At 45.4% G+C, this 22,009-nt stretch overlaps 1 protein-coding gene across 9 annotated transcripts in view; it reads left to right on the top strand.

The window, feature by feature from the left end:
- Window positions 1–22,009, top strand: part of LOC311013898 (rho guanine nucleotide exchange factor 9) — a 41,683-nt gene that overhangs the window by 4,621 nt on the left and 15,053 nt on the right. For 4 of the 9 annotated variants that reach the window (XM_084010185.1, XM_084010181.1, XM_084010184.1 and 1 more), the window contains 5 exons: window positions 739–865; window positions 957–1,063; window positions 19,086–19,265; window positions 19,902–19,991; window positions 21,092–21,292. In XM_084010185.1, the coding sequence (XP_083866311.1) occupies window positions 739–865; window positions 957–1,063; window positions 19,086–19,265; window positions 19,902–19,991; window positions 21,092–21,292 (705 nt within the window). Of the gene's footprint in view, window positions 1–738; window positions 866–956; window positions 1,064–13,318; window positions 13,473–13,730; window positions 14,008–15,769; window positions 15,889–19,085; window positions 19,266–19,901; window positions 19,992–21,091; window positions 21,293–22,009 lie in introns of those variants that run through there. The other 5 variants (XM_084010182.1, XM_084010188.1, XM_084010186.1 and 2 more) reach the window with 5 other exon arrangements.

The raw sequence follows: 22,009 nt of genomic DNA, 5'->3' as shown, positions 1-22,009 counted from the left end.
TGTCACAGAGCAAACGCAGGCATTCATGCATGATCGTACTGACAGAACACATACAAACACGTGTATACGGTGTGAATGCACTTCTGTGTGGAAGCATTAAGGTGTTGAAACAATGATATTTGGAGGGTATAGTCTTCAATAACTGCTTGATTAATATGCATTCAGCCTGTAATGAATCAACTACAGGCTTTGAAGGGCAGTACTAACCCAGTATTTATACACCACTCACTGTTAGTAACAACAATGAATGCATGCCCTGCCCCATTTATAGAAGCCGGTATTTCTGGATGCAGCTTGTCCCTCAGCTTACCCTCTCCTTCTTCTTTTTCTTTCCCTCCCTCTCTCCCTCTCTCTCTCTCTTTGTGCCTCCTCATTCACCCTCACTCTCAGTCTCTTTCTGTCGCCAATTTTCTGCCTCATCGCTCCCATAAGCTCTACCTCTCATTGCCCTTACCCGGAGTCGGTTCATTCTAACCTGGGCGGCCGCCCCTGTTGGCATGATGTATAGTCTCTCATGGTTTGCTGCAGGGCATGCACACCGATCAAAGCACCAGAATAGACTTCCTGGATGTGAATTACTTTAATTCACTGCAAAAAAAAGAAGAAAAATGGGGGGTGGGGGGCTAGGCAGGAAAGGGTGGGAAATGAACGTGAAAGGTGTGCATTCAACCTTGTGTGTGTGTGCATCGATGTAACTGTATAGAATATAGGACGCCCTAACCACTCAGTACCCTCTAGGCCTTGTCTCGCCCCCCGGGTGTGTCGCCGTTAGAGCCCCCACTAAGGGTATCTCTCCAGAGGTGCCGCTCCCTGCCGCTGCCCCCCAGCACCCTCGCTGCCTTGGCGCTGCTCCCTCCTCAGTCAGGTACCTTTTGCATATTTTCATTTGCCAATTAATATGCAGACTGCTGATTGATGTGTGTTTTGTTAAATTGATCACCTGACCCCCCTCCCAGGCATCGGTCAGTCGTCATCGTCGGTGCGTCTCCGGTCTGGAGGCTCCGGTAGCTGCAGGAGGAGGAGGCTGTTAAGACCTGGTTCAGAACCACTGCAGGTCAACATTGTGAGTCCAACACACACTCATAAACACACAAATACAGATTAATCTAATCCCTTGTTTTACCTCTTCTTTCTGTCAGGCTTTAAAGGCTTTAAGTGTGATTTATAAAAAACACAAACACGCTATCTATACACACACATTCACGTCATGTTGAGTGTGTTCGCCCGTGACACATATGAGCAGATGTAGATGAGATAATACCCTGTATAATAGATTAGCAGTTTGACTGATAAATAACCTCTCACTGATACTGGTAATGTGGAGATGACAGATCACCGGTCGATGTTTCATCAGATAATGAAGGAACTGATCCGCGAAGATAGTGGTCATGTGGATTAATGTCATCCACTACTCTCAGGCCATTACTCATCCTGAATTGTGCAGATGTATTTTTTTATTTTTTAAATCTGAAGAGAGCACATGCAAAAAAAAAACGCAGAAAAGAGGATATCGTTTTCACACGTTCAGGAATCTACAAAAAAAAAAAAGTGTAACACATCTTTGTCGGTTGTGTAAAATTAGGTTCGGAGTACGTCGGAATAATACTACTCGGGAAGTGAAACCAGGCATTTCAGAATCGCTGCTTTGATGTGCAAGTGGCCTCGGGGGATTCTACTGGAAGGAGATGCAGAGTTTCTCTGAAACATCCTGACGGGGTAGTGAACATTTTCTGGGGCTGCGTCCAATATCTATACCTGCATAACTGGAATGCATAGGGCCCCTTAACACGATTTACACCGGCGTTTGATCATGCTAAATTGAATCTCTTCCGAGTCCCACATCTTCTTTTTCTTCTTCTTCTTTCGCTGAATGAAGAGCATCATGCACAGCACGTTTCATTCAAAACCGTTCATTCATATCCATTGCATTAGCGTGTTTTCCATCTTAAATATATAAGAAAGAGAGGAGCCGTGTGGGTAGAGCTCACAGCTTCTACAGTAGACTCAAATTCAGACTATTTTCTAGGAGTCAGTGAGGATTAACCACAACGTTTGTAGTACAATAAGCGGTCCATTTTCATGACAGATGCTGTCTTTCCCAACTGCTGAACACTGAGCCCCGGGCTTTCCGTCCTGGCACGTCTTTGCATTGAAATTTCATAATACAGAGAGGAGGGGGGGGTCTTTGATTCCATTGCATTGGGTCTTTGATTATAACTTTTTTCTCCTTGCCGGTTCTAAATAGTGTTTGTGAGCCGCTGCACGTTGTTGCCATGACACTCGCTGGCTCCTGTTCATCTTCTTGCTTCTATCTTTAGACAGCCCTTTTTAAGTGTGAGCTAAACAGAGAGAGTGTGTGGGTGAGAGAGAGAGGAGAAGAAGAAGAAGGGGGTGGGAGAGGGAAAAAGAGATGCTCCCTTTTGTGTGTGCACTTTTGTGCCGTGGCCCTCCCCCTTGGGGTTGGAAACGTGTGTTTGAATGGCGAGGGCAGTTTCGTTTTGCAGCGGGCCTCAAAATGCCGGGATTTATGGCTGCGTCTTGTGCACGGAGTTGTATATTACTGTGCATGCACGGTATGACATGTGGGAACGCAGCTGCAGTGCATCCACATGGATGGATGGTGCCTCCATGATTAAATCTGTGTGTCGCTGTCTTGTTCCTGGTAAGTCGTGCATCGTTTATAATACGGTGTGGATCTCAGGCTCGGATCAGTTGTTTGTGATACAGTGCAGCGTGTGTGTGTGTGTGTGTGTGTGTGTGTGTGTGTGTGTTACAGTCTTCCTGTTACTTCCTGACTACTGGAGCCTTGAGGCCGCAGGCAGAGAGAAAGCATTCTCACTGCAGTGGATTAACCGCTAATGCTGACGCCTCTCTTCTCCCTTTCATTTAAATGGATTTCTCCCCCCCAGTCACTGCCCTCTTTCTCCTCTCCTCTCCTCTCCTCTCCTCTCCTCTCCTCTCCTCTCCTCTAACACTTAGAAAAGGACCGTCTTTGTTAATTCCTATGCAGATGAGAGGACAGTTTCCTGTGTGTTGCTAATGCTGTGCCCGAAGCTCTGCTGTCAACTTGTCAAAAAATAAGGAGGCTGTCTCATTAAGGGCTTCACGCAGATTAGAGAGTTTGAAGAGAAATCTTTTTATGATTTATATAAAGTTTGGGGCTAACCTAAGTCTGTCTGGTCATAATCACATTATGCAATGCTATCTGTTTATTATGAACGCATGAGTCAGCGGGCAGTGGCTAGTTGGGCAAATAGTAGGGCAGTGATGGAAAAAAAACACTTATGTGCACACACCCACTTTTTTTAATTCACATGTAGGCCGCACCAGTGTTCATATGTTAATTTGACCACGCACGCATCTTTTTTTTTTCCTTCAGCATCTCTGCCTCCGAGGCCCGGAGCCCAGATACACCCTCCTCACTCTGACGCACACTTCACATGCTCTCCCGATGTATTCAGAACTCATCTGTCAGGGTGTCTGAGTCACTGCATTGACGACTTCATTATTTGGCGAGGAATGAATAGCACCGGCCAGCGATGTTTCTTGTCTGACACGCTGTGATTGTGTGGCGTTTCCTCTTCAACCCCCCGGGCTTTATTTTAGAGTCGGGAATAGGTACACTCCTCAAAATAACCCGCGTGTATGTGTGCAGGCGGCTTTTTGAGCCACGGTCGACCCAGAATCCTTTACCGGGCCTTCATTACCTCCCCACGTTACAGGCATGCATCTGCTGTGACTTACATGAGGCCTCCAGCTAACACTTTTTAGTAGGATGCATTGGACTCTGGAGCAGGTGGTTGTGTCGGAGCCTCCTGAAGCTGTCAGGTGTGTTGTTGTTGTGGTTTCATGCATAGGCGTGCGACTCCATGTGCATGTGTGTGTGTTAGAGAGAGAGAGAGAGAGATAGGCTTGGGGCCTTTTTCTTTCTTATATAACCATTGAGAGGGTTTCCTTTGCTCCCTACAAAAGCCATCTCCACTTTTACTTCACATGGCTGCGTGTTCCCGGAGAGCGGATGAGCAGTAGTGTGTTACTCACTGGTATATTCCGTTTTACAGTATCTCCGTGCTCATATTTTTGTCACATCCTTTCGTGTCCGTGCATGTGCAGATTTTGCGCTTTCTCAGAGAACATTCTGTTTTATACCTCATCAGGTCACGGTATTTATATCCTTCCATCAGCACTCCTAACTAACGCCACCGCCACCGCTACAGCAGGACGGTAGGGATATATCTGTGGATGCGATGTCACAACATGCAGTGATTTTTATTTATGGCCCGAGGCGCTCCGGTGCTTGTTAGCCGGCATCAGTTGTATGGTTTGTGAAAGTTTTTCCCAGGCTGCTCCGGTGATTTTACCCACGGTCATCAGCTTCTGCTGTTTGGATAATGCGCTGTGTGTTTTCACGGATATTTGACAGGTTTGTATTGGGGATAAAGACTTTTTTTCTGGTTTCAAGTCAACACACGAAGAATGCCACCTTGTGTTTGCTAATATCCTGATCCCTTATTATGTGACATCTCGGAGCAGACGCCCCGCAGGCTAAACGGTGTAACATGTCTTTCACAGAAAGATTTTTGTTATGTAAGTATTAATTCCACTGATAACTTGTAGCCAATGCGTTCACATATAATACAGTCTTAAACACTAACTGTGATTATGGAAACCATTAACACTTACAGAGTGTGCCAAACCGAACGCACGTTCTCTGCTCTACAGTTATAATTTAATAACACACTGCTCGCAAAACTGTAAACATTGGTGTCTACACTGCTACACTGGTTTGCTAATTGCCTTTCCATGTTGACACGTGAGAAAATCAGAGCATGAGCTCTATAAATAGGCCGCAGGTAAACATTTGGTTTCCCCCTTATTTGTATTCATACTTTTTGTGAGGGTTTGCATGAACTGTATTGATGATAATACTATTTTTTTGCAATCATTTTTTCGCTTTTGCAAGATATGTTTAATGTTTTGCTTGTTTGGCTGAAGGATTTGGGGTTAGTGTGTTGAATTTTGCAGATAGTTCCTAAGCAATCAGAAAACACCCCCCATGTCTGATTACATTCTCCTCTCACCTCTCTAGGATACATTACTTTCTAGAGAGCAGTGACCCAGCAGGAACCGCCAGTGTTTGTTTCTCAACATCGCCCCGGATCCCGGGTCTTGATGTACGTTTGCAATTTGTGGTTCGGGGGTGATACAATTAAATGCTTGCCTTGAGTCTGGTGCAATCTCTAAATGGCCCGTAGGTGTGAATGTGGGCCTGACTATAATGGATTGATGGATGACTTACCTACAAGGAAAAGTAGGAATTTTAAGGAGCACAGAATACATTCTGCATCTGCTCTCTCTTCAGCCAAAAACCTTCCACACAGCGTAGTAACCTAATTGGCAGATTGCCATTACATCTTAAGTAGGCTAATTCAATAAGCAAAGTCGTAGCAGATCATAAATATAGAGAAACAATTGATGGGATACATAAATAAAAATATTATAACAGTTTAATCCTACATACATTAAAAATGAATCTTCCATTAAGTATAATTTGGCTATTATATTCACGGTCAGCTCTCATATTCTCTAAAATTAGCTCCACAAATGTAACCAGCAGCGACATTAGAGGCAGAAAACAGAGCAAACCAGGCAGCCGATACATTATTTAGACCCGATTAGGGGTTGTCATCTTGTTGCTTTGTAAACATACAGGCTGCTGGCTGCTTTGCATAACTTGTCTGTGTCTTTTAAAACGGTGCCGACTCAATCTGCCTGAATTTCCATCAAATCACCTGTTGCTTTGAACATTTTTTTTGCAATATTGAGCAATATTGTCAGCCAGCCAGTCCAACTTCAAATGTCTGTCACATGTGATGACATATATGATGTAACAGAGAGAAGTTTTCAGTCCCTCAAATCTCCATATTTGAGGGACTGAAAACAGCATTTTCTGACATTTCTTTATGAAAAATGACTTTTGATGATGAACAGATGATGAAAATAGTTGGTGATTATATTTCTGTGGATCTGTTAGTGGAATTAGTTTTCCTTTCATTTGTGGTCCTTCTGTAAAAAGCTGTCTCCAAACATCATGTTGGTTGTTTAGAGGACAATAACATCTCATTTAATGTGATGAACAAGTGACATAATAAGTAGACTGAATACTGACCATTGGATTGATACAAATATGGAGTTTACCACAGCTGGAAGGTGCTGGAAGAGCATGGAAATGCACCTTGAAATGCTTGAAAAGTGCTTGAATTTGACTTTTGAATAGATTAGGAACCCTGTATATTGCCTGTTTCAATCGGCAACCTTCACGCATCTCTATCTGGCTTCTGGTGAAGCTGCTAACAAAGTTAGCTTCCATAATTCGAGGTAAACTTTACAGCTAAGTGTTAAATCATCTGAGTAGATAATTGCATCGGTAGTGAGGTCATGGTGGCCACGCCCTCGAGCATACCCTGTGATCTGAATACTTGAGTATTTGTACCTTGAATAGAATTTGTCCCGGTTACTTCGTCCCATGCTCTAAAATAATGAGACAGAAGCTAACTGTTCATTGCTCTGCTAGTTAGAACGTATCCCGCAGGCCTCTGTGAAAGATGGGCTGGATTTTTTTGGCAGCTGCCACTTCTTGTGTACATTATTTAGCTTAACGTTCTGCCTCTGACCTCCCTGGCTTCCTGCTACACCACATGCAGCGTCAGAGTAAAAAACCCTTCATCACATACTCATATTATGCAACCCCCCTCGCCTCCTTGCACTTCCATCCTCCTCCCTTTCTTCCTGACCTCAGTGCTCGTCATCCCTCCCTTCATCACGTCCATCACCCCCCCTCCTCCCCTTCCATCTCTCCTCAGGTCAAGTTTTCTCTCCCCCCACTGTCGTCTTCCTCGCCGCCTCACCTCGTAGTATGAGAGCGTGCAGGTTTCCATGTGTGCAGTCATAGATGGCAGGACACCAAGTCAGGTTATGGCTGGTCTGTGATGGCAGGCGCTGACCTTTCGACAAGAAGCAAGGTGCCAGGAAACACAGAATGCCAAACAAACCCCCCCTTGCACCCGAAATATCGTTTCACTGCAGAGTTTTGCATTTCAATCCGATGTTCTGCTTTTGAACTCTGGTGGCGTGGAGGCAGTGAGAATGTTAAATCCTTTTTTTACTCAGAGGACAGGTGGAGCTGCAGATATTCTTATATTCCCGACTCTATCTGCATTCTCTCTCCGAGTTATAATGGGGCATGATGGCTGATTATTACAAACCATAGCCGTTCCACTGTCTCTCAGATGATGTGACAAAAAAGTCTGAGAAACGGCACAAACATGCTAAAGCAGTTGCCAGAAAGCTCGAGGGGCGGGGGTGAGGGTGGGGAGATGGGAAGACACCGCCGCTCTTACCTCCTGGTGTTTTGGGCCGCAGGTGGCTTGACAGCGCTCTGATGAATGATGACACCAGCGAGCTCGCTCAGTACACCCGGCACGGTAATGCAGTGCCGGCTCAGGCAACCAACCAAATCCAAGCACAGGTCATTCGATTTTTATCCCTCAGCCCACAGCTGGGCTCTCCAACGGGCCGATCGTCGGGTTTTAATTAAGTAGACGCTGTCACCACGCTGAACGGACACATAAATAAATAACTGTATTTTCAACAGTGTGTTCCCTTTATAATGCTTTCTTTTTTTTGTTGCAGTTTCTGAAAAGCTACAATGCTGTCATTGGGGAGCTTGTTATAGTTTCTTTTAAGAGTGGCACTGTTTCCTCACTATGGGACATTTCAGACTGACTACACCTCCACTAAAGAGTGTCGAGCTTTAGGGATTCCAGTTTGTCTTAATGGTTATGTAAAGGAGTAAAGTTCAGCCAACTGGTAAGGCAAAAAGATAGAAATGATGTGAATATGCATCGTCCTTTTTTATTGTTTGACATTTGGGGAGACATGCCTTTTGACTTCCTTTCTGAGTTGCATGAGAAGATCATTCTCATTTGATGCTACAGACGGTAGCTTAGCTTAGCATAAGTCCTGGAAACGGTGTTTTATGCATCGATTTTTGCAGAGTAAAGAAACAAGAAAGCGAATATGTGTGTTTTCCTTTAACCTTTGCCTTAACGCCTCGTAGGAATCGTTGAGTCAAGTGTGCCAACATTGACATTTCCCCCCAGTGGTTCAATGTTTTTAATATATATTACAGTAGCTTAGTAATGAATACATTCCTGTCACAAATGTGTGGAAAACAGGTTTCTGCAAGCTCATCTCCTTTCTTCTGAAGCTGTTAAGCCTAGGAATGTTCATACCACTTGTGATGCCTTCAACCTTTATTTTTCCACCCCGCTTGGCGTGACCTACCTCTCATGTCTCATCTATCTCGCTCTTTTTCTTAAAATCCTGGATGCTCTGACCCACTGACTAACAGCCAAATTGAGCTGAAACGAATAAACAGCTGATGGTCTCAAACAATGGTGACAAAAAAACTGTGCTCAGGAAAAAGTCCAGTGATTTTTGTTTTTTTAAGGGAGCGTTTTGTGGCTGGAAGGCCTGGGAGGAAGCAGGAAGTCAGTGTGGTTGTCGTGGGGACGGGAGGGGGACAAAAGAAGTGGAGCAGACTGGAGGGGAAATGGGTGTGGTGGGCTTCGCCTCCCATTAGCCAAATACCTACTGACCACAAGCAGATCCATTCGCTAGCACTGGAAAACAGTCGTATTCAGGGGGAGACTTTCCAAAAGATGTAGCTCACGGGTTAAAGGTCAGTGGCGTAAACTCATGGCTGACACTCAGCTGTTCTCAGACCAGTAAACTCACACAAGGGAGAGCCGTTGAATTCTTCCAATTCATTACACTCTCCGGTTGTATAATGAGCGGATGTCCAGCAGGATTCATTGCATATGCAGAATTTCAAAGAAAATCTTGCGGAAAAGAAATGAGCTGAATGTGCTGGAACGTAATGTATCGCTTAAAAAAGAAATGAGGGAGGGAGTCTGGGACATTTTTAAAGTCTTTCATCCGAAGGTGAGAGGTGCAAACAGTTTTCCATCGCACGGCTGTCAGTGTGACAATGATGGATGATGTCAATATTGAAGCTTCCTGCCTATATCCTACCAGGAGATGAATAACCATTATGAGTAGATATTGCCCTGAGGCATACATTTAGAAGCAGAGCTGCCTTTTTTTTCTTTTCTTTTTGCAGCATTATCTTATTCAATGGAGGTATTGACGATGAGCAATCACATTCAACATGTGTTTGCATTGACAGGATGCATTCGAAGGCGTGGAGAGGCTCCACTTTGATGACATTAGATGGGAGGGGGGTCTTCTCCCTTTGGCTCAAATGGACCGTGGTATCCAATGTGCACTGGACTGATTCTTTCACGGGGGGGAAAGATGTCCCAATCAAGCGGGCAGCGAGCAGCTGCTCCTGTGGAAGCGGGTTCAGGGTCGTCCTCGAGGGTGTTGATCGTGGAGATTGACAGTTTTCAGTTTGGTGCAGCGGCTGCCGTGGATATTATATATATATATATATATATATTTGTGATCCTAACCTGGTTGTAAGATGAGAGTAGTGACAGAAAGTCATCTGTAAAATTATTTACAGATAATTGAGATTTTTTACTCTCCATATGGCACTGGCATGCCCGTATGTAGCGTGTAATTGTTCCTCTTGTCCACACTGACTGCAAAGCAATTTCAAAGCAAGAGAAATCGGGGACAGAGATGAATTATCAAGCGCAGCTGAAGTTAATGTAATTCTTCAGCAGTCTGAGTTTGACAAATGAAGTGCATATCTTTACAATCTTTTTTTTTTTTTTTTTTTTTTTTTTTACCAAATTACAGCATTGCATTACTCTCTCTGTCACAGCTCGGCAGGGAAACACTAAAAACACTAAGAGAGGGAATTTCATACTAAAAAGAAAAAAGGCACATACTGATTTCGCTCATTCGGCCTCGTTAGCTTCACTTTACAAATGTCAATTTACAGATGGCTAATTGAGAAGAATGATATGTATTCTAAATGATTGTATGGACCTGGAAAGCGTAATAAAAAGAGAGATAAAGACTATTAATATAAAAACTAAAACACAGCAGTAATTGTCCGTATATAGGCGAGTCAGTGTTAAATAATCAGGTGAGGAGGCCGGGGAGGATTGACCAGGTGAGGCGGGTCACCTGGATACAGTTGTGCTGCTGCTGTAAATTCGACATTTGCTTCAACTGTGTGAGAAAAGTGTCGACCCCACGACGACGGTCCTGAAAACAAGTTCTATTGATTAACCACATCTCTGCTCGTTGGGCATGAATGTCACGTACAGTACGTTCAAGTTGAGGCTTATTTAAAACACGATTGTCTGCTGCTGGGAGATACACTCTCTCTCTCCCTCTCTGTCTCTGTCTCTCTCTCTCTCTCTCTCTTGTATATGTATGAGTATATTAGCATTGGTGTCTGTGCAGATTTAGACTTTTAGATGTGACCTTTGTTGTCTAAATGTCAGGGAGATTGGAGAGGGAGCCCACAGAGGTAGGGCAGGCTTATGTAATCTGCTCACACACACACACACACACACACACACACACACACACACACACGCACGCACAGAGCAAGACAAAAAAAAAGCTTTTTTTTGAGGCCGGTTGTCATAACTCATCCGTGATGTCTCATACAGCAACTCAACTGAAAGCCCGGCTTTCAGGTGCCGTGGCTTTTATCGGCATGTATGTGCCTGAAAGTGCACCGGAAATTATTTATTAGCTTTAAAAATACGGTATTCTTTGAAACGTATTCCTCAGGTCTTTTTGATCCATCTGGAAGAAAAGCTCTCAGCCGAATGCGAAGACGAGAGTGTAGTTCTGGGAGATGGCGGTGGCTGGGACTGAGCTGAACTGATTCTCGTGTTTGAAGTCATTTGGCCGTCGTGTTTTATTTTTTATAATAATAGTCTGCAGACAATGGGAAGACGCCGGGACGAACGCCTGCAGGCCCTCGGGGGATGCGCCCGCGTGTAAGACAGTGTTCACCTTAAGTATCACTGTGAAGGCCGAAATAATGACAAACACGTGCATCAGAGTGGACTCCATTTTGTTCTGTCACTCACTTAAGAGCCTTAAAGGAATAGTGCACCAAAATAAATAATAATATAAAAACGCTGGCCTCCTGTAGGTTTGACTCTGTGGAGAAGTCAGCTGGAGTCTGCACACGAGTTACAGTGGATTCCAACAGCACAACACACTTCTCTGATATCCATCCATATGCTCAGTATGTTCCACAGTTTGGGTTTTTTTTGTGTTGCCAAAAGATATCAACAGTTTGGAGCATGCTGAGCATATTAAATGGCAAGCTGCAGGAACAGTTTGCTGCTCAAATGTATTGCAAATAGAGTCATTTCAACTCTGTCCTGCTTAAACTGACCAGGCTGCTCACAACAACACACTATTTCAGTTTGTTTTACTGTGACTGGGACGTTTCCCAGAGAAGAATATCTTCATAAAACTCATTCGTGACCTCTTAAATTAAATTGGGCAGAATTATTATTTGTTGTGGCTGTGTAGGGTGTTTTTTATTTTTATTTTTTTTATGTGTATGACGCTCAGGAAAGTCTTACTCTGCGTTACAGTTGTTTTTGTTCGCTGTGTCATAATGTCTTTCTTGGTACTCGGGGGCGTCACATGATTACCGCAGTACCCGCCCTTTTCCTGTCGACTTGGAAATGAGATTCAGTGGAAGAACGGGGCAGACCTCGGTGCTGGAGGATAGACTTTCCTGCTCCACAAACCAGTGTTTGTTTAGTTTAGAGGACTCCAGATACACACACCCTTGAGTTGAGTGTTTTTTGTACCTTTATTTGTTTATTTCAGATGAGCTCCTGCTCTGCATTTACACAGTGACGTACTTTAACATCTGGAGGTGAACCACATCTATCCGAGCAGCTCCACTAGTGCAGTTTAGGGTTAAACATGTTGTAATTGTGTAAAAACCAGGTTGTGATCTGTCACACACTGGTGAGGACCCTTTATATGTTGGAAGTTTATAAATCCAGGGTTGTGTGATTATACAAATTCAAACAGTATTAATGCATCTACAAAAAGGCTTAAAATGCACTTGATGCTCATTAGAAATGCATAATTAAACGGGAGCTCCACCGATTTCTATGCGAGATCAGTTTACGAGTCTCAGATTGTAAAAGCAGATCCTCTGTGTCTCTGGAGGAGAGTTTTATAAAATGCCTCCGGTGATGTCATTAGGGCGAGGGATTGCCCTTCTTTTTTATTCATTTTTTTCTGTAGCAGACAGCCTGCTGGCGGCGTGGAGCTTGAATGATGTGGGTATTTAACGGTTATGGAGAATCCAGCAAAAGTGACTTTATTATGGGTTTTAAAAACAAAACAATAAGTTGCAGCCACATGCGTCGATGATGTCAGTGAGCTGGAAAACACCTCGCAACCTACTCAGCTACCGTCCCTTTTTGTATTCTCAATGCATAGTATAATGCCTGCTACTTGATTTTTGATATATATATATATATTTATTTTTTTTATTTTTTTTATTTTTTTTTATTTTACTAATTTATTGTGAATTTCAACGTACCCACAGATGTGTATTTTGCCAGGAAAAAAAAGGGAAAAGGTTGACCTGTGAGTCTGAACTCTAGGTTTTATTAATACAAATAAATATGAATTTGAGCACAAACTATTTTATAAATTAAAATAAACTACTTGAACAAGCAAGGATACAGATTTTGGCCTCTCCTGTGCTCCCCTCCAGCATCCCTTTTTATTTCTTACCATACTATTATAATATGATAAATGTAATGTAGGACTTCCCGTTGTATATCATTGATAGTCTGATTTATTTTGACCATGCAGAGATACTTGTGAATGGATGTCACCACTAAGTGACTCATCATTCTGGTGTCAGTAGGGAGGTACATGTGGTTTATTTTATTTATTTATTTATTTTTATTTGTGGGGGGGTGATCAGCTGACATGTGGCCCACACAGACAAACATGACACCAATCAAACAAACAGATCCCATTGAGGAGCTGACGCGTATTCTCCGTTAATGATCACGGATAAATCACCACGGTGATATTTTTAGACGAGGGTGGGGGAGATTAATGAGGTTATGATTCTGGCCTCTGTGGTCGATGTGGTGAGCGAGGGGCTGGCTGTGCCCCTCCTCCTCCTCCCATCCCTCCCCCCCTCCCTCCCTCCCTCCCCGGCTGTAGGTGATGGCTGAAGCCGGTTGTCTCGCAGTGGAGCTCTGATCAGTATTAATACGGGACCGCCTCTCTCTCCGGTCCCCACTCACCGGAAGGCAGCTCGGCAGCTGCGGACCAGCCCTGCGCACAGCCTCTCCTCTTGTTCGCTGTGAGCATCTATTGGCTCGAGAGTCGGTCGGTTTAAAGGGGGGAAGAGGCGAAGCACCGGCAGGTGTTTGACTAGCGGGGAGAAATCGCGGTGCAGACTGATGACGATGATGATGGTGAGGAATGATGCATCTCTTCCCAGTGCCTTTATGAATTACATCGCGTGTTTGTGGAGAGGCGTATAGGGGCTTTTTTTCTTCCTATCTCCTCTTTTTTTTTTTTCTTCCTTTTTTTTTTTCATTTCTCGCCTAACTAACGGTGGATTTCTCCGTGGCTTTTGAGGGCGATACGCGTCTAAAGACGGGGGGAGCGAGCTGATTTCCGAGCCCGCCACCACACGCACCGAGTGCAGCGCATCTCCTTTAAAAAAAAAAAAAAAAAAAAAAAGCAGCAGCATCGGCCCGCAGCGCTGCGCCATCATGGCCTTGGACGTCCAGACTTGCGCGGTGTTCACGGTGATCGCGGTTCTGGTGCTCGTGAACGTGCTGTTGATGTTCATCCTCGGTACCCGTTAGATGGATCCGCGCTTGGGGCCCGGTTCGCAGCGCGCCACGCTTTCGCACAGGAGAGGAGAGAAAGGCAGTGCGCGTTGGTCGAGAGCGGGGACACCCGGCGCTCCATCACGGCTACGCGTTGAAATGAATGACGTTGGTACAACATAATGTATTTCTGTTACCCCTCCCTCCCCCCCCTCTCCCTCCCCAATCCCGTCGTTATGTCTTGTGTTCCTCTCACCGTCTGTGATAGCTATAGTGTTGTCTGGTGGTGGTGGTGGTCTGTGCGGATACAGGTCTGTGATGCTCTCCTTGTCTGTAGTGACTGGAAATCCATACCCCCCCCTCCTCCTCCTCCTCCTCCTCCTCGCATATAAACATGTCTCCCCCCTCCTTATCTCCCCCTCTCTCCTCCATGTTGTTGTATTTTGTGGATTATGCGCATGGATTAATTCTATTCTATGATAATTTGTAGATGGAGGGAAAAAATGAATTTGATGCTCTCGACTTTTTTCTTCTAACAAACAGCCTGCTGCTGCGTCAGCCCCCCCCTCTCATTGTGATCCACTGTAGCCACATCCACAATATGGCAGCTGAGCTGTGATCTCTCTCTCTCTCTACTCTCTCTCTCCTCTGAAGCAAGTGTGATATTTGTAGTGAAATAGCGGCTTGCTGCTGCTGATCGCCAGCCGGATTCATCGTAATCTCAGCTGAGCGGTAACCAATAGCAGGCAGGGCTAGGCCAAATAAAAAGGAGGGCCTCCGTCACACTAGGTTTCCCCCATTTTAGATACTAGCTAACCTCAGCTCCCATTTCATAGCCCACAATATTCACATTTATCAAGAATGTGCACCCCCACCACCCCTGTCTCTGCAGCCTATCACACTAATAGTGACACATGAAAGAAAAATCAGTGAATGCATATTTCTTACAGATGAAAAAGGCATGTCAGGTGGTGATAAATATTCCTTTTTTCCCCCCTCCACCACCCCGCATGCATAATGTCACGGTGAAATCTAATAAAGGATTGGAGGCAGGTGTCATGAATGTTGAATGAATGTCAGAAATAGATATGCTAAAATCCTATCCTCGCCGTCCACGACAGCCCTATAAATAGGTGACGATGGGCTGGCTAGGTTTTTTGAAGATACTGTATTTGCTCTCTCTCTCTCACTCTCTCACACACTCTCAAGGCTGAGTGCAGTGTGTTTTTTGTGTGTCTAGCTAAGTGGCAAATGTTGTACTGTATAGTGTGGAGCGAAGTGATTGGCGGTCATGCATTATGAACACAGATACCCTCCGTCACATGCTGTGGCATGTGGGCTGGATGTGTTTTTTTTTTTCTTTTTGCATTAAGCATCCTCTCCTGGAGGGGGAACCCCACAGGACTGTAAACACAGCATCCTCTAATATCAGCACACTGCAGTCGTTGTTGTGTGGCTCAGGTGGCTCGCGGGTGATAACGGCGCTACACTTGCAGATGTTAGCATGTGAAGTTGCATGTGTGTGTGTGTGTGTGTGATGGGTGGGTGTCATCCGGTAGTTCCCTCTTTCTGAAATCTTGAGTCCATGCACACTTCCCCGAGCGTTCACACATTTGTAATCCCTCCAGGGCAGGTGCCTTCAAATAGAGTACTGTTAACCGCTGTGCAGTCAGAAGTGTCAGTGTAGGGATGGAGTGTGTGTGTGTGTGTGTGTGTGTGTGAGAGACAACAGTTGTGTGAGGATGTGAGTGTATCTTTTAGGCAGAGCTTCTTTGATTGGCTCCCAGACTCGGGGTATAAGAGTATTACATAACAGGGTTGGCAGACACGGGGAGGACGGACCGCGAGACTCGCTCAGTGCGTCGGAAAAAAGAGAAGCCTCTTTCTGGAATCCAGCACCTCGTTACTCGACATCGCAGCAGAGTGGGAGGGAGAGGAGGGGGGGGGCAACCGTCACCTCGACTACTTCCAAAAAGAGATTTAATGATCATGAATGTGTGAGCCGGACTTCTCCATGCATACACTCTCTGAACAGTTTCATGCCACAAACATGGTAAGGCTGGCTAAAGGCATGCATGTGTGTGTGTGTGTGTGTGTGTGTGTGTGTGTGTGTGTGTGTGTGTGCTCAGGAATGCTGTAGGTGCTTCTTTTGGTGCAGATGTGCTATAGCTAGAGATAGAGGAGGACGTTGGAATGCAGTGGAGCTGCCAGTGCAGTGAATGCTGATGTGTTGTGCTGCAAAGATGATACAAGCGAGTGGATCGGCTTTTTTCTGTTTCTCGCACATTTCCACGTCAGTCTCCCATGTTTGTGCTTGAACATCAAGCGTTTTCATAATATATATATATATATGTGTGTGTGTGTGTGTGTGTGTGTTCGTCTCCATGTCTTCGGGATGGATTCCTCTGCATTCATTTGCTCTGACCCAAATACAGGTTTTGCGGTTAAAAGACAGCAGTTTCGCCCTGTGATCTTTGATGGTGTAACTGCAGTGTAACCATGATGATGACATAGGTCATTACAGCTCTTAGACTCACAGGTAAATGATGAGTTCTGTGGCAAGACCTCTCTGTGTGTTCTGTGTGTCTTTGTATACCGTATGCCATTTGATCAAGCTAGGTTGTGCTAAGGCAGGGATTGAAGATTGATTATATAAGGCTTTTTAATTTATTACGCCATGTAGAGGGAGGGGGGGGAAGGATGCGATGTATTGGGGAGAGGGCAGTGCTGATCTCATTAGGGAGATGGAGAGGGGTGGTGGGGGGGTGGATGAGGGGAGCAGGGAGGAACATTGGCTGTGAATGGATCTCTATCTGTCTCCCTCACTCTTTCTGTCTTTTGGCTATATTACAGCAGATTGATGGGGACGGGGGGGGGGGGGGGGGGATTGTGTTTGTAGTGAATGGGGCTGAGAATGGAGCGGTCCTGGAGCAGCAGGGTGGATTAGGGAAAGCAGACATCACAGTGAGGGAGCAAGAAGCAAGAGTGACCTCGGTGCCAGGGCTCATCTGTCGTATGGGTGCTGTTTCAGGCAGAGGTCCTGGTGTCAGATGGTGGCGGTAGAGCCACTTACTGTTCGTGTGTGTGTGTGTGTGTGTGTGTGTGTGTGTGTGTGTTCTCCCAGAAAAAAAAAAGCGATTCCAATTGCATCAGATGTGATTTCAATCAAATCCCCTTTCCTGAATCAATGATTTCTTTTTTAAATTTCTTCTTGAGTACTATTCATTGGCCCTGTTTCCATGGCAGCGTGACACATGTTTTTGCGGTAATCCTCCTCTCTTCCTGTAGTGGAGAGCTTTGAGATATAGGCTGGATCCATTGCTAGGCCAGCTTCCAGCCCCACATGTGATACCTGATTGAATCAAGCCTCTCGGTGACATCTTTGATGTGAAACCTGCACACAGAGGCCCGACAGGACGCACATTTGCATTTTATATTGACATGGAAATGATCACATGGCTGGGTTGCCTAATGTGATTTCATTTTAATATTTAATGATGACATGAGTGATAGCGCACATATATTGAGCGGGCGCTCTTTGTGTGTCTGCTCACACACACATACACACAAACACACTCACCTAAATTTGGAAATATTCTGGTGCCTCCTGAAGTGTCCTTGCCTCATCCCATCATCTTGTCAATACCAGTGAAGCATCCTCATCTGTCGCCATGACGACGGCTGTTCTTTCCCTTCCAGGCATGGACGTCCCTCCCTATGTTCACTCCTCTGCCCTGATTGGCTTATGTCTCCTGTAGCTGTCTCAGTAAGGCATCGGGGGGGGGGGGGGGGGGAAGTAGACTTGTCTACAGGTTGAAGGGGCAACGTTGCTGCTGAGTCTGAGAGCTTAGATCCTCGCGGGGGGGTTCGGTCGAATACAAACAAACACACACAATCTGCTGTTTTTCCCATGGAGCATCTTACAAACACACCGCATCAGCACATAGGTGGAATAGAAATATTTCTGCTGGAGTAATGAGGTGCATTTTAAGAGGTTTTCCCCATCCAGGGATTTCATTTTATTAGAGGCAGAGCAATCTTGCAAGGATGGAAGGGGGGAAAACATTAACGAGGTCCACTGACAAAGTAAGAGTAGCTCAATATTAATATGCAGAAGCCCTTCATGCAAGCGAAGAAGTAACTTAACGTCCGTCAGTGTGACATCCTGGTCTCCGGGCATTTGACAACTCCTCACCTGGAGCCTAAGCAGCTCCTGTCAGGCTTGGTTAGTGCTGGCTGCTCTGCCCACCGCAGCCTCGGGGCCCGGTCGCATGGCTGGCTCTGGACCGGAGCGTGCTGATGAACGCTGCTCTGGAACAATCGGAACAAACAGGGGCTTTAATGCATGTGAAGTTGAGAGTGTGGCTGCACACTGGGTATGTTTGTGTAGCAAAGCTACGTCCTCAGTGTGACGGATGGTTAGGATGTCAGGTCCTTCTCAGGAACATTGTCCTTTAATGAGAACAACCTTTTAGCCTCTCCAAATCCCTTTGAGAATGCTGATCACCTGACAGGCTTCCATGCCCTCTAACAGTAACGCCCGATGCACGCTCACAAAATAATCGCCTCCGCACCCAGTTGTGCAATTTAAACCGTTTATGTCAGCGTTGCATAATGTTCACATTATTTATTCATGACGCTAAAAAAAAAAATCCATAGAGAAGATTTGATGAGTCATCCTTCCATGTTGTCAAAGACGGTGCTGCTGATAACATAACAAGCATGAAGGAAGGGAGATTATCCCTTCACATTTGTTTGCTCCTCAGCATTTATATTACATTAACACATGTAATTATTCTAATGTCATAATGGGCCAATTACCGTCCCTGTGTGGAGACTGGTGCTGTGCTTTCTGAACGCTGTGTGTTGTTTCTCCTCTAATGGCTCTGCCTCTTTTTTTGTGTTGTCATATTTGTGTTGTGTTGTGCCGTGGTCTGTGTCGGCTAGTGTGTATTTGTATTTGCAATCCCCGTGCTGCCAGTGGGGGCCCTGGCTTTGAGGGGTGTGTATTTGCATCCATTAGTAATCTGAGTGGGCTTAACAACAAGGATTCACACAAATCGAGGCCAAAAAAAAAAAAAAAAAAAAACGAGGCTGTGTACTGAATTACAATCCCTTTTCAAATTTGATGTATATGCTGTTTTTAGGGGTCACACGGTTTCACGTTGATCGGTCAGCATCTTTCTTCGTGGTTGCTTCACGTTACGAGAACAAAGCCTAAAGATGTCCCTCCTCTCTGATTTCCCCTAGTTGATAAGTGGAGGTTCAATCGTCAACGCTGAGGCGGTATGGGACCATGTGACCATGGCGGACCGGGAGTTGGCGTTTAAGGCCGGCGACGTCATCAAGGTGCTGGACGCCTCCAACAAGGACTGGTGGTGGGGCCAGATTGACGAGGAGGAAGGATGGTTCCCCGCCAGCTTCGTACGGGTGAGTTAGCTGCAGCCACGGCTGGCCGGCGACCACAGACACAACACGCTCCCACACGCACAAACGGAGGAACATATGCACACGAGCTGATAAACACACACAGAGGGAGGTGCACAAAACACACACAATGATATGCCTGCTCCCTAAACACACACACGGATGTTGAATACTGCTTTATTGTGATAATACTCGAGAGATCAGAGAATAGCTAGCAAGTGCCTTTATCGGGTGTTCAGGGACAATAAAACAAAGATGCTGATGAGCCCCTTTTTTTTTGGCATCAACTTCAAACACCTAACCTTGAAATCCACTTAAATTGACAACGTCCTCACTTTACAAGGCGATTATGTAATCTCACCCATATTTGAGCTGGACTTAACCCCCCAACACTAAGGTCTGCTTGTTGTTCCATACTTCTTATACTTAACTTATTGAAGAAATTGTAGATGGAGGTATCCCCACAGCAGGGCACCACCCTCCCCCCTCCCCAGACCCTCTCACAGACACTCCTCATGGCCATTCCCACCTGTCCACCCTTCCATAATCACTCCTGAGAGGGCAGGCAGACAGGCTGACTGACTGTCAACCAAACAAAAAAAAAAGTATCTTTCTGTTCTGTCATTCTCTCTCTCCAAGGTGGAACCCCACCCTCCTCAGCCCCAAACAAAACAGGTTTTCTATATCAACCCCATAGCAACTCCACGGTTCCAAAACACCACGTCAAAGGTGCGTTTTTCCCCCAGCTTCATCCACCCACCCATCCAGCCTGCCCCCCACCCACCCACCCACCCGCCCGCCCCGCTCCAGTCTGTCCAAGCAACGTCACCCCCCTCCCCCCCGACATCACCAAACATCTAACGTTCCCCATGACGTGTTCACACCATTCTCAACGGGGGGGGTCGACAGAGAGGCAGAACTGATGAGTCAAAAGTAAAAGTAACGGCTAAATGCCTTCTTAATGGCCTGCACTCAAATTCAAGTGTATTCGCTTTGAGATGGATTTTTTTTTTTTTTTTTTTTTTTTGGGGGAATCATCAATCCTGTTAAACACTCCATGGACATTTCTATTTTAAATATTGATTATTTCTTTTTGCAGTAACCCCCATTTACTATTGACTCTGACAATTTCTCAGTCTTTATGCTGCGCTGCTGGTTCTCGTGTGCAGTCAGTGCTCCACCACCACCACCAACCACCACCTCCGTCACTCTGCTTGTCTGTGGCGCTTTACATCTCTCATCTTGTGTTTGGCATACTACCCGTCGGTTCTTTGATGTTCTCTTTGGCAAACTGTGTCATCAGGTGTTGGCTGCTGGGACATCTGAAACCACGCACATTTGGCCCCTTTCAATGAGCGATAGTGGAATACACAATGTATGTGGTCCAGTGTGTGTGTGTGTGTGTGTGTGTGTGTGCATGCATATGTGCAGGGCAGAGATTTTGTTTTTGAGTCACACACAGGGCCAAAGTTGAGCGTTTGATGTCCTCTCAGAAAGAGGCTTATTTTAAACTCACCTTTCTGACACACAACAGTCTCATGTCCAAACTCCCAGAAACCCTCTATATGAAGCTCTGTGTGTGTGAGACGTGTGTGTGAGCCGTGTGTGTGTGCGTGTGTGTGTGTGTGTGTGTGAGTGTGTGCATTCGTGCTCATGAGGAGCGAGTAGCATCAGCTTAAGATTTTGTGACATGAATACGTAAATGTGTTCAACTAATAAAGTTTTTTCATCAGATTTGGACACTCCACCGACTTAACCGAGCACACTTCTTATTCAAGTGCACGTGTGTGTGTGTGACTGTGTGTGTGTGCGAATGCGTTTGCACTCAGCTGTGGGTGAACCAGGAGGACGGGGGAGCGGAGCCGGCCGAGGGGACCAGCGAGGTGCAGAACGGGCACCTGGACCCCACCAACGACTGCCTGTGCCTGGGCTCGCCCCTCCAGAACCGAGACCAGATGAGAGCCAACGTCATCAATGAGATCATGAGCACAGAGAGACACTACATCAAACACCTCAAGGACATCTGTGAGGTAAGAAACGCGTACGCACGCCCACCGGACACACTTTATTGGCGGAGAGACATTGGAGCTTAATGAGAGAAGGAGCAGCTCGTTGATGCTACACGAGGGTCTCGTATGAATCCTTAACACTCCCACATTCACACTTTGATTCAAAGGCATATTGTTCTCTCCCTGTTGTTATCAAAACAGTCAAAAATAGCTCTCCTTATTTGTTTTCTTTATACGAAGACACAATTTGTCAATTGTGCACGGTGGCGGCGGCGGCGGCCATTCTTGGAGCGATCTAGTTCAGATTAAATTTGTCATTATATCATGATTCATGCCGAAGTGACGGGCTGCAATTCACACCTAATTCAATTAAAACGGGAGCTTTGCCATTTGTTACATTTTGGCAAGACTTGTATAAACACTCCCATCATCCTAAAATCTGGATGGATTATTTATGATCACAACATTTAAATATATTCAACCATTCATGAATTATTTGAACTCATGCTGTCATTCTTTTTAAAAGTACGATTTCTCAAGCATAGTTTGTTATGGAGCTGGTTTCTATGGCATAGTATTATTAATGACATCATTCCTATGATGTCATTCTTTAGTGGTTTATTCTGCACACATGATATTTGACACTCGGCTGAGGTTTCTTCCTTTTCCTTCCCTGTTAAACAGGTTTTTTAGGGAGTTTTCTCTTCGTCCATCGTGTCCAGGGTCAGAGGATGTTTC

The sequence above is a fragment of the Eutrigla gurnardus genome (assembly GCF_963514095.1).
Source record: "Eutrigla gurnardus genome assembly, chromosome: 5".
Taxonomy (NCBI): Eukaryota; Metazoa; Chordata; class Actinopteri; order Perciformes; family Triglidae; genus Eutrigla; species Eutrigla gurnardus.
Note: the sequence above shows the minus strand (reverse complement) of the source record. Positions and strands in the feature narration are given on the sequence as shown.